The sequence below is a fragment of the Antechinus flavipes genome, chromosome 4 (genome assembly GCF_016432865.1).
Source record: "Antechinus flavipes isolate AdamAnt ecotype Samford, QLD, Australia chromosome 4, AdamAnt_v2, whole genome shotgun sequence".
NCBI lineage: Eukaryota > Metazoa > Chordata > Mammalia > Dasyuromorphia > Dasyuridae > Antechinus > Antechinus flavipes.
Window position 1 is genome coordinate 285,141,033 of NC_067401.1, and position 13,735 is coordinate 285,154,767.

The 13,735-nt window shown below is 35.1% G+C and overlaps 2 protein-coding genes across 3 annotated transcripts in view; one reads left to right on the forward strand and one right to left on the reverse strand.

Annotated features, from left to right (window-relative positions):
* SCML4 (Scm polycomb group protein like 4) overlaps positions 1-13,735 on the reverse strand; it is a 179,779-nt gene that overhangs the window by 101,156 nt on the left and 64,888 nt on the right. The gene's annotated exons all lie outside the window — the stretch shown is intronic.
* On the forward strand, positions 169-12,436 carry LOC127561512 (WD repeat-containing protein 5-like). The gene is given in 3 exon segments (XM_051996722.1): positions 169-177; positions 11,911-12,021; positions 12,023-12,436. Coding segments are annotated over 3 exon segments (534 nt in total).

A 13,735-nucleotide genomic window follows, 5' to 3' on the forward strand; every position in this document is an offset into this window, starting at 1 on the left:
TATCTTTTCCAAGAAAACCCCAAATGGGGTCACAAAGAGTTAGTTACAACTGGAACAGCTGAATGACAAACTTGGGTCATGAGTAGGAAGATATGGGTGGAAGGTGGGAATGAGTGCTGAGGAGAGCCAGAGAAATAATGTCATCTTAGGCTGCACAAAAAATCCAGGATGGGACAGGTGAGAGTTCCTCTGTTTGCTACACTGGTCACAGCACATCTGGAGGTTCAGCTTTGAGCCCCACATTTAAGGAAGGACAATGATTATCTGGAGAACATTGGGAAAAGGGTGACTGACATAGTAAAGGATAGGCAAGAATATGCCATATAAAGATCATTTAAAAGAATTAGGGGTGTTAAAACTAGAGAACTGGGGAGGTAGGATAAAGGAGGAGGTGATGAAAACTGTCTTCAGCTGCTGCTACATCAAGGGAATTAGACAGATCAGAGGATAGAACCAGCAACAATGGAAAGAAGAGGCATATTTAGACATAATATTAGGAAGAACTTCCTAATGACTCAGACTGTAGGAAAATGGAATAAGAAACATTGAGAGAGATAAGGAGTTTGCTCTCATTAGGGCCTACCTATAATTTTTGTTTTTTCAGAAGTGCCTCTAGTTCCCCTTTATGAATCTTCTTTCCCATTAGGATTTAATCTTCTTGAAGATGATTTGTTGTTCAGTCATATGCAACTCTTTATGACTCCATTTGGGGTTTTCTTGGCAAAGAGGTTGAAGTAGTTTGCCATTTCCTTCTCCAGCTCATTATAGAGATGAGGAAACTGAGGCAAACAGAGTGAAGTGATTTGCCTAGGGTCACACAGCTAGTCAATGCCTGAGAACAGATTTGAACTCAGAAATATGAGTCTTCCCGACTCTGGGTCTGGCACTCTATCCACTGCACCACATAGATTTAGCAAATCTAAATTTTGTTTGTATTTATATCTGCCTTTTTGGCAAAAGGCCTGGTACATAGTAAGTCCTAAATAAATGCTTTTCCCTCTTTCCCTCTCTCCCTCTTCCTCACCCTCTCTTTGTCTCTGTCTCTCTTTCCCCCCTCTCTCCCTTTTTTCCCTTCCTCCCCCCCTTTCTCCTTCCCCCTCTCTGTTCTATCTATATCATATACCTATCATCTCATTATATATATTATCTACTTTTCAATCTATATCTTTCATATATCTGCTAACATAATTATCTAAAAGTTGGCTAATCATACAAAAAGGTTTGTGGTGGGAGGATTCTAGGTCACATATGAGTTGGATGAGATGAGATTCTATCTTCCTAATGAGTATTTGAAAAGTAACTTTCAAGTCTTTGATTACATATTTCTAAAGGATTCTGCTATTGGGAAAATATGGGCACTAAGGCTGTTGGAGGATAGGAGCTCTACTGAAATGTCATATCCATAGTATCTGTGCCCTTCCCCAGTGCTGAGGCCCTCTGAAGGATCCCAAATGTGACAGTGATAAACCTTGGACTGATTCAATATCTGAGGTGGCAAGTTCTGAGCCTCTAGCCTCCAGAGGGAATAAAGAACATTCAGGGACCATAGATTTAGAACCGGAAAAGACCCAGGAGTCATGGAGTTCAATCCCTCCATTTTACAGATGATGAAACTGAGACTCAAAGGAGACTTTTCCTCACACAGTTGTTGGGTATCAGAAGTGAGATTTGAAACCAGGTCTTCTTGACTGTATTAAATGCTGGAGATACAAGGAAAATAACCTAAACATTCTTGGCCCTCCAGGAATTTACATTCTACTAGGAGTAAGGAGGGGGAAACACACATGTATGAAATAATAGCTCACATATATATAAAATTCTTAGTTTCTGGACTTGGAAACAGTATCCTAGGCAGAAGAGATCCCTCCATGTGAGAGGATGATAATAATACAAGGAGGCAACACTGGAGCAAGGAGGGAAAAGAGAGCAACTAATTTAATGGTAGCTGAATCATAACTGAATGAGAGGTAATTACGAGCAGTATATTCAGAGAGACATCTGGTATCTTTCCAATCTCTCTAAAATGACCTGTAAGGAAATAGTGAGTTGTAATGGTACAAGTACTGGGCTTGGAACCAGGAGATGTTGGTTCAGGTCTTCATCAACTACTATTCCAGGATCAAGGACTCACAGAATCTGAGTCACCATCTATCATATCCAAAAAAATGACTTCTTCCCTATAACATAAAATACCTCAATGTAACCTATTTAACAAATGTTCATTCTAATTATTGTTCTGTAAGAAATGAGCAGCAGGATGAATACAGAGAGTCTTAGAGAGACTTAGATGAACTGTTGCTAAGTGAAATGAGCAGAACCAGGAGATCATTATACACTTCAACAACTATACTGTATGAGAACGTATTCTGATGGAAGTGGATTTCTTCGACAAAGAGAAGATCTAATTCAGTTCCAATTGATCAATGATGGACAGAAGTAGCTATACTCAAAGAAGGAACACTGGGAAATGAATATAAACTGCTTGCATTTTTGTTTTTCTTCCCAGGTTATTTTTACTTTCTGAATCCAACTCTCCCTGTGCAACAAGAGAACTGTTCAGTTCTGCACATATATTGTATCTAGGATATACTGTAACATATTTAACATGTATAAGACTTCTTGCCATCTAGGGGAGGGGGTGGAGGGATAGAAGGGAAAAGTCAGAACAGAAGTGAGTGCAAGGGATAATGTTGTAAAAAAATTACCCAGCCATGGGTTCTGTCAATAAAAAGGTATTAACAAAAAGAGAAAAAAAGTTCATTCTACCTCTTCGTGAGGACATGCATGAAGAGAAATCCATCACTATCTGAGGCAACCTGTTTCTCTTTTAGGAAGTTTCTTGAGATGAAGTACAAATTCCAAGGTCTTTCTACAACTTCTACCTATTTTTACTGGTTCCAGACTCTGGGGCCAACTGTCTAATTACTCTTCCACATGACGGTCCTTCAAATATTTGAACACAATTACCATGTCTCTTCAAATAATCTTTTCCTCATTCTAAACATCCCTAGTTTCTCCAACAGATCCTCATATGACATGGATTTTCACTATTCTGATTGACCTCCTCTGAATGCAATGTATTTGGGGCATATTTAACTAAATAAATATACAACAATACATAGATAGTGTTAATATGTGGGTGTCTAAGTGAATATGTCACCCTAGAGATCCTTATATAAGTTTAGTTGCTACCATTTGTCTTTGACGTTGATGTCATTGCCCTAGGCAATTCAATTTTCCTTCATTTTATCACTGGTGGATTGGTGGTAATAACAATTATTCTGATTGCCTTACAGGTTTATTGGGTTGACCAAAAAATGTGTAACCATGCTGTCTAAGTACATAATAATAGACTTCAAGAAGAAGAAATTTCTACTAACAGAGATCTGCAAAGATTATAGGTACCTCAGCCTGAGACTTCGAAAAATTGTGGACTCAGAACAGATCCTTCCTCCCTCACTCTAAATTTGCAAAGCTCATTTGCTTCAAAATTTTTTTTTGATGCAAGCTTTCCTAGCAGCTAAAAAGCACAGAGTTGTCCCACTACATCAGTTGAATAAACTATTAAACTTCAACAATTAACTTTGTTAATTCAACTGGAAATATATTGACAAGCCACCAGGCATGTTGGTTTGGGAAGATTTCGTTATAAAAGAGTGGTGACATTTCTTACAGGAAGAAGCACCAGCAGCAGAATAATACAAGTACAAAATGCCAAATTAGTTACCCTTTTCTGGTCTTTAGTGACCATTTTGATCACTGAGAATTGAAAATAAATAATCAAATTTTCAATCTTCTTTGATACTTTGAAATATTCATGATCTTTGGCCTGGAGAGATGGAGTGATCCTTTCACTTACACAAAGCACAACCCTTTAGCTGCATTCCTTAAGAGACAGTCTTCATTAATTTCTACAAAGAAAATAAATTATCATTTCAGTGTTATTAGTCTCTTCATATTTTGCTAGGCCAAGCCTGAGGATAATAAGCAATATAAGGCATTTTACAAATGGATGCTATTACTGTTGTGCCTAATACATCATATTTTTGTCTTCGGTTATGGATTTATGCACTGTCTTGAGCTAATTTTAAAGAAAATGAGTGGAGGCCTCTGTGTGTGTGTGTGTGTGTGTGTGTGTATGTGTGTGTGTATTAAGAGATAAAAGGTGGGTTTTGCTTGTTTGTTTTTCATCTTTCCTAATTTTTCTTTATTTCCTCCCTCCAGTTTTTGCCAGAGACTCCTAAAATCTTTTCTACATCTAGATTTAAGGATATTTGAGCTTCTCTTTTCTGCCCAGTTTCTGTTTTTTAGTGGGCTGTATCAATAACTCTAATGGTTTTATGGAAGATTGGATTTGCAGTCAAAAATCCTTGGTTCAAAATCTAGATCTGTCACTGGATACTTGTTTGACCTCTGGCAAGTTATTTAAACTCTTAGAGTTTTCCATATGGAACTCATGTTGACCTAGATGACTATGATGACCTAGATAACTGGAAGATCACTTCCAGTTCTAAATCTCTGATCCTTTGACCCCCATGGTCCTCTCCTCAGATTTCTCAGTTGCTTATTTCTTTTTCCTTTCCTTCCCTTCCTCTACCCTAGAGATGATTACAATTAAACACAAATGCATGTATATAGGTAAAATTAGGTAAAATTATGCTATACACACTTTCATTCATCATTTCTTTCTTTGGATTCAGACAGCATCTTTCTTCAACTAGCCTTATTAATTGATTTGGGCATTTATAATATCAAAATGACTTATCTGCTCAAGGTCATTCTTTTTTAAAAAAGATTTATTTAATATTTTTATTTTCCCAGTTAGATGTAAAATATTTTTACATTTGTTTTTAAAACTTTGAGTTCTACAATGAAATGATTCAGGCCAGTTCCAATGATCTTGTGATGATGAGAGCCATCTACAACCAGAGTACTGGTCTATATTACAACCAGTACAGAGAGTACTGTAGGAACTGAGTGTGGATCACACTATAGCATTTTCATTTCTTTAGTTGTTATTTGCTTGAATTTTATTTTCTTTCTCATTTTTTCCTTTTTGATCTGATTGTTTTTGTGCAGTAAGATTGTATAAATACATATGCCTATGTTGGATTTACATATAATTTTTTACCATGTTTAACACATATTGGATTACTTGCCATCTAGGAGAGGAGGTGAGGAGAAGGGGCAGGAATTGGAACACAAGGTTTGGTAAGGGTTAATGGTGAAAAATTATCCTTTATATGTTTTGAAAATAAAATGTTTCAATAAAAAAACAAATAAAAAAACTTTGAGTTCTAGAACTCTCTTTTCCTCCCCATATCTCCCCCTTTAAGAAGATACATGTGAAATTATGCAAAACATTTCCATAAAAGTCATGTTGTGAAAAAATAGATCTCCTCCCCCAAAAAACAGCCCTCAGGAAAAATAAAGATTAAAAAAGATTATGTTTCAATATGTATCCAGACATAATTTTTTTTCTAGGTATGAAGAGTATTTTCATAATAAATCCTTTAAAGTAGTCATGAATCACTGTATTGCTGAGATTAACAAAGTTATTCACAACTGATCCTCTCATAACATTGTTATTTGTACATACACATTTCATTTTTCTCAACTATATGAAGGATTTTCCAGGTTTTTCTGAGAGCACTCTGCTCATCATTTCCCAGAAAAAAATAATTTCCCACCATAATCACATATCACAATTTATTCCTTCATTCCCTAACTGATAGGCATTTCCTCCATTTCCAGTTCTTTGCCTTGATAAGAGAGCTGCTGTAAATATTCAAATTCATTTTTAAAGCCATATTGTTGTTACTGTTTACAATGTTCTCTTGGTTTTCCTCAATTCACTCTTTGTAATGATCGCGTATTTAAAATCAGCCGGAGTCAGGAACTCAGATTAAGGGAAAAATCTTCAGTCTTTATTCAAGTGAAAAGGTGAATAAAGATTGCGATAGCAAATATAGGCAAGAAAGATTGCGATAGCAATATGGGCAGCTGCAACAGGAAATCAGCTAACAGAGAGAGATGTGAGCTGAGCCAACCGTGGCAATGGCAATCCCAAAAGTCTCTCCTTCCCCTTCCTTTTCCACTCCCCTGCCTCCACCCACCAAAATCGTCATTTCCTATACAACACATCAGGACTTGCACAAAGAGTGGGCGGGGGCCATTCTTTCTCCAAAATTATATATTAATAGAGTATGGTCCAATTACTATTTAGCCTCATGTGCTTGGGACCTCAGTGCATCAACTCAAGCCTCAGCCCATTACAACTCTTCATTATTTCATGGAACTCTTTCAAGTTTTTTCTTTACATTTCATTACAATTATGTACCACAACTTGTTTGGATATTCCTCAATTGATGGGCATCCCCATGATTTCCAGTTCACCACTACGAAAGTTTTTATAAACATTTTTGAGCATATAGATTTTTTCCCTAATTAGCTCTGGAAATCAGCTCTAGAAGGGTATTGATGGATCAAGGAATATAAGCAATTTAATAACTCTTTGGGTATAATTCCAGATTGTTCTCTAAAATGGTTGCCTCAATTCACAATTCCACCAACAATAAATTAGTGTCCCAAATTTTTCACATTCTTCCAATATTTGTCATTTTCCCCTTCAATCATATTAACCAATTTGGTAAGTGCAAAATGATATCTCAAAGTTATTTTAATTTTCTTTTTTTCTAAAAAGTAATGATTTGGAGTATATGACTATAAATTGTTATTATTTATTCATTGAAAAACTGCATTTTCTTTGACTATCAATTGAGGAATGATTTATGTTCTTATAGATTTGACAAATTTCTTTATATATTTGAGATACAAGACCTGAGAAATTGTCTATAAAAAAATTCCCCAATTTTCTGCTTTCCTTCTGTTCTTAGCTACATTTGGGATTTTTGTACAAATACTTTTGAATTTAATGTAATAAAAATTATTCACTTTACATTTCACTCTGCTGTCTCTTGTTTATTTTTGTTCACCTTTCCAAAAGTCTATAAGCAAATGTTCCATATTCTTCTAATTTTCTTGTAATGTCTCTTTTTATGACTTATCTAAGTCATGTATCCATTTTGACCTAATCTTGATAAATGGTGTAAGATATTGGTCTATGCTCAATTTCTGGCATAGTGCTTTCCAATTTTCCTGACAATTTTTTTTTTTTTACCAAATAATGAATTCTTTTCTTAAAAGTTTATCTTTATACTTGTTAAACACAAGGTTATTATATTTATTTGCTATAAATTACATGTCGACTCTGTTCCATTGATCTACCTTTTCCATTTCTTAGCCAGTTCAAGAGTTTTAATAATTGATGCCTTATAAGATAATTTAAGATCTGCTATTGCTAACTCTTCATCCTTTATATTTTTTCATTAGTTCCCTTGATTTTCTTGATTTTTTTTTGTTCTTCCAAATGAATTTTAAAGATTATTTCTTCTAGGTCAATAAAATAGTGTTTGGTAATTGAATTGGGGTGGTATTAAATATGTAAGTTAGTTTAAATCGATTGATTTTTTTGCCCTAAATCTTCCCTATAACTTTATCCTTGAGTATTACATCCTGCAATAGCCAATTAAATTTTCCATTCTCATCACATCCAAGTATAAGCTGGAATGTAGCAAGGGCAGAGAAACCAGGGCTTTGTCCCAGGGTACCAAATTCCAAGGATGCTGATGGTATTTTTCCATTGGCATGCTAAGGCGAATTCTTTTCCTATTCTGCTACTCAGATGACAAAATATCATGAAAGGAATGAACTCATAGAATCACAGGATCTTGAGAACTAAATTACCACTGAGATCATTTAGATTTACTTCCCACCCAATGCAGTAATCCTAATTGCAGCATTTCTTAATTTACAATTGTATAGCCCCTTACTTGAACAACTATAATGATGGAAAAAGTACAGCCTTAAAAGACTCATGAGACAGCCCATTCTATTTTTTGAAAAATTATAAGTTTTTCTCTATTTTGGCCCAGAATCTATCTCCTTGCAACTTACATCGATTGGTCATAATTCTGATTGAATTATTCTTGGGGGATTCCATAGACCTCCTCTTTTGTCATTCTCCCTGAATTAAGCCTGTTCAAAATCAGTCTCCTTGACAACAGAAGCCACCTCCAACCATCATCCATGCCAGCTTCTTAGCCATTCTGTGGAAAGACAGGGTAATGGCAGATGGTTTTCTGGGCTTGATTACAAGAATGAAAAGGCATTGCCATTGATCAGCTTTCAAATCAGAAGAAAAGGTAGAATGAGAATTTCCAGAAAGGTTCCTTAATTAACAGGTATCTTTCAGCAAGCTCTAAGCCAGAGTACCAAGTAGGGATTTTCCCAAAAGTATTGTTAATTGAATTGTATCACTGGAACTGTATTAAAATTCTGAGGATAGAATTTTATGACCTTTTCTTACTAAAACACTGTCCCCAGATTGAAATATGAAATATCTATCTCTTATTCATTGGGATATTTCTATTCAACAACTACTCAGAGAAAGGCAAACTACAGAGATTAGTGCTTTTCATTAAGGAGACATTCCTCTGGGAACATGAGAACATATATATTCATGTATATGGCTATGTGGAGAGTCATAGAATGTTAAACCTCAAAGGACTTTTTGAGGTACTAGACATACAAGTATAAAGAATGAAACAATTCCTATTCACAAGAAGCTTGCATTCTCATGGGGGAAATGACAAGTACATATATAAATATGTATAAAATAACATAACTATAAGTCAAATAAGCATAAAATAGTTTGGGAAAGAGGAGACTAGCTGTTAAAGGGCTCTGAAAATGTTTGATACCACAAATGGTATTTTTAGCTGAATCTTAAAGGAAAAGAGAGAGACTTGCAGAGGAGGAAGAAGTTTTAAGTATTAGAGATGGCAAGGGAAATGGAAAATGGACCACTATACACCTCTCAGATTAACTAAGATGACAAGAAAGGATAAAAATGAATGTTGGAGGGGCTGTGGGAAAACTGGGACACTAGTACAGTGGTAGAGTTGTGAACTTATTCAACCATTCTGAAAAGCAATTTGGAACTATGCCCAAAGGGCTATCAAACTGTGTACACCCTTTGATCCAGCCTGTATCCCAAAGAGATCATAAAAAAGGGAAAAGGACCCACATGTACAAAAATGTTTGTGGCAGCCCTTTTTGTAGTGATAAGAAACTGGAAATTGAGTGGATGCCCATCAGCTGGAAAATGACTGAATAAGTTATGGTATATGAATGTTATGGAATATTATTGTTCTATAGAAATGATCAGCAGGATGATTTCAGAGACCTGGAGAGACTTACATGAATTGATGTTAAGCGAAGTTAGTAGAACTAAGAGATCATTGTACACAGCAACAGCAAGATTATACGATGATCAATTCTTATGAAACGAGGTGGTTCAGGAAAGTTTCAAAAGTCTTGTGATGAAGAGAGACATTTGCATCCAAAGAAAGGACTGTGGGAACTGAGTGTGGATTACAACATGGTATTTTCACTTTTTGTTGTTGTTGGCTTGCTTTTTGTTTTCTTTCTCTTTTTTTTCTTTTTAATCTGATTTTTCTTGTGCAGCATGATAATTGTGTGTATAAAAGAATTGCACGTTTAACATATATTAAATTATTTGCTATCTAAGGGAAGGGGTGGGGGGAAGAAGGGGAAAATTTGGAACATAAGGCTTTGCAAAGATGAATGTTAAAAATTATCTGCGTATGTTTTGAAAATAAAAAAGCTCTGATTAAAAAAAAGAAAACAACAAAAAAAGAAAATGGAAAATGGAGTGTGTGAGAGATAGGCATACAATAAGGAGGTTAGTTTGAATTGACTTCAAAGTATAGGAGGAAGAGTAATATTTAATGATAGTGTAGAGATAGATTGGGGCTAGGGCTGAGCAGAGTTTAAAAGCTAAACAGAGACATTTCTATTTTGTCCTAGAGACAATAAGAAGTTATTTCTTATTAAGGAGGAAATCATAAATGAGGGTATCTTTGAAGTCATCTAGTCCACCAACCTATTTTATGGATGAAGAAACTGAAACCCAGAGCAGTGAAAATGATTTGCCTAAAGTTACAAATGCAGGATTTGAATCCTGCATAAGTCCTTCTTCCCTTGTCTCTTCAATTCCCAAGTTATCCCTTCAAATTCATTTTAGATTGTGATATTAGTTTTATCATAACTTTCCTTAAGAATAAGCCTCCTAGTCCTAAGGAGGGATTAAAAAGGAAGTGGAGAGAGACAAAGAAAAGCAAAGAATCAGCTGGGAAATAGTTGAGAAAACTGTGATTTATGAATGTAATGGGATATTGTTATATCATAAGAAATGATGGGATGATGTCAAAGAAAACTAGGTATAGGAAATGAAGCAAAGCCAGAGAGCAATTTATATGACAGCAAGATTGTCAAGAAAAAAATCCCTGAAAGTCTCAAGAACTATGATGAGATCATAAAAAAGGGAAAAGGACCTACATATGCAAAAATGTTTATAGCAGTCCTGTTTGTAATGGCAAGGAACTAGAAACTTGAGTTGGGGGATGGCTGAATAAATTATGGTATATGAAACTTATGGAATACTGTTATTATTCTATAAGAAATGACAATCAGGCAGATATCAAAAAAGCATGGACTGATGCTAAGTGAAGTAAATAGAACCAAGAAAACATTGTATACAACAACAAGATTATGTGATGATCAACTTGGGATGGACTTGGCTCTTTTCAACAATTCAGTGATTCAAGACATTTCCACTAGATGTGTGATGAAAAAAAAAACCATCTGCCTCCAGAGAGAGAACTATGGAAATTGAAAGTGTATCAAAACATAGCATTTTCACCTTTGTTACTGTTGTTTGTTTTTTTGAATTTTTCTTTCTTGTGTTTTTTTTCTTTCACCTTTTGATCTGATTTTTCTTGTGTAGCATGACAATTATGGAAATACATTTATAAGAAATGCACATGTTTAATCTATATCAGGTTGGAGAAGGAAGGAAGGAAGGTAGAAAAATTTGGAACACAAAATTTTGCAAAGATGAATGTTGAAAATTATCTATGCATTATTTGGAAAAGTAAAGAGTTATTAAAATTTTAAAAAACTTTGATCAGAATTATTAATAATCAATCATGTTTCCATAGGACCTATAATGGAGCATATTACCCCCAACATGGCAGAAAAGTGATAGATTGAGAATGCTTAAAGAGATATACACTTGTGAACAAGAGCTCTATGTGGGATTGTTTTTTTCCTTTACTATGCTCATTTGTTATAGGGTTGGTTTTTTTTATCTTTTTTTCTGTCTTTTTTGGGGATATGGAGGCAGTAATAATGACATGGAGTTGAGAGAAGATAGAAGGGTGGAATGAAGAGGAGGGAGGGAGGGTGACAGTTTTGAATGGAAAGTTTGGATTTGATTTTAAACTTTTTTTAAAAGCAAGAAATATGAGATAAAGATATATTTTCAACTCATATTCTACTTTATATATAGAAAGATTATTTTTGTGTGTATGCATACAGATTAAAAATTAAAATTTTAGAAATCAATAAAATTTGTTTTAAAAAATAACTAATATTAATCCATTACATTTTACAAAATAATAGCTAACATTCAAATACTTTAAGATTTGCAAAATGCATTACAAACATGATTTCATTTGGTCCTCATAACAACTCTAGGAGGTAGATGCTATTACTCTCTCCATTTTACAGATAAAGAAACTGATACTGAGAGATGTTCAGCCACTTGCCCAGTCTCACACAATTAATAAATGCCTGAGGCAAGAGTTCAAGTCTTCAAAAGTCTAAGTCCCACACAATCACCTAATAACCACTTAGTTGTCTCATACATTCCTCTCTTTATCTTTTTTTTTTCAATTTAATAATAAATAATACAATTGAGGAAAGTGCCTCAAGACTTTACCTGCTCATTCTGACTTTATTTCAACTGTTCATTTTAATCGTGATGGATCCTTGATAGTATCAAGTAGTTATAATAGTCTCTGTTGAATCTGGGATTGCAGCATCAGGTCAATATCTAAAAACACTTATTGATGATGATAATTCTCCTGTGTCTTTTGTGAAATTCTCTCTGAATGGTAAATACATTCTTGCTGCAACTCTGGACAACAGTCTAAAGCTATGGGACTATAGCAAAGGGAAGTGCCTGAAGACATACACTGGTCACAAGAAAGAGAAATACTGCATTTTTGCTAATTTTTCAGTCATTGGTGGAAAGTGGATTGTGCCTGGATCAGAAGATAACCTAGTTTACATTTGGAACCTCCAGACAAAAGAGATTGTACAGAAATTACAAGGTCATACAGATGTGATTTCAACAGCTTGTCACCTCATTGCATCAGCTGCATTAGAAAATAACAAAACAATTAAACTCTGGAAGAGTGACTGTAGAGCCCTTTTGATATCAGGCTAAAAAACGGCATCAAGAAGAAGTAGATCATTTGTCTATTATCCACTGAGTGTACTGCACTGTACTAAATGCAAAGAATATAAAGACAAAAATCAGTCCAAAGGAATTCTTAATTTAAACTGTGACAATCATTCCGATTTGTAACCCTTTTCAGATTAACAATGATATTGCCAGTTCATTGACTATTGGAATCAGAATATTCCTTAGAGATCATCTCATCCAGATTTCTTATCCTCAAGGTGTGGAAAGTGAGGCCCAGGATATGAAAGTATTTGTGTCAAGACACACAATTTGGTAGAGCCATCACTGACTCCTGACTCAATTGAGAGAAGGACATTAGGCAAGTATGGTACCAATAAGGGTAGTTTTGCTGCCTCCTCACACCTTTTTTTTTTTTTTAACAGAAGAGAAAATTGAGACCCAAAAGAGAGTTTTTGTTCAAGTTTAAATAACTTTGTGTGTTGGGAAAGCTAGAGAGAGAGAGAGAGAGAGAGAGAGAGAGAGAGAGAGAGAGACAGAGAGACAGAGAGACAGAGAGAGACAGAGATAGAAGAAGAGACAGAGACAGAGAGAGAGAGAGAGAAAGAAAGAGAGATGGAGGGAAGAGGAAGAGAAGGTGGAGAGAAGGGAGGGAAGGAGAGAGGGAGAGATAAAGAGAGGAGGAAGAAAGGGAGGAGGAGGAAGAGAGGAGAAGGGGGAAAAGAAGAAACAGAAAGCTAGACTGGAAAAGATCAAAAGCTATTAATCCTGAATCAAAAGGAATGAATGAATATCATAATAACAAAAGGCAGTTGGAAAGAAGGGATAGGTAATAAAAAAAAAATGGAGAGTGTTTATACTTATTAGGGGTCCATGAGGTTTTCTGTAAGTTAGTTTCTGAATCTGTCTTCTCTGGTATTTAGAAAGTCAATTTTTAGGGCACTACGTTTTCTCTGCAAAAGACTACTTCCTGGGTTTTTTCCCCTTCTCTGTTTACATTTTATTTTCAGTTTTTAGAAAGCTTTGCTACTTTCTCTTTGTTTATTTCCATCAGAGTCTTTATCTCTGGGGCAAATCTTCCCTTGATGATGTGTTTACCTCCCTACTATCAAGAGTTCTTGACTTCAGCATCTCCAAAAGTAACAGATAAAATCACCTTGAAAATAGGACTGGTTTACCTTGCTTTGAGAAAACCTGAGAAACCATCACCACAATAATCATTGTTTACACTTATCTATTGCTTTGTAGTTCACAAAGGGCTTTCCTCCCAAAAATCGGGTGAGGCAGGCAATGACAGTATCCCTATCATATAATTGAAGAGAC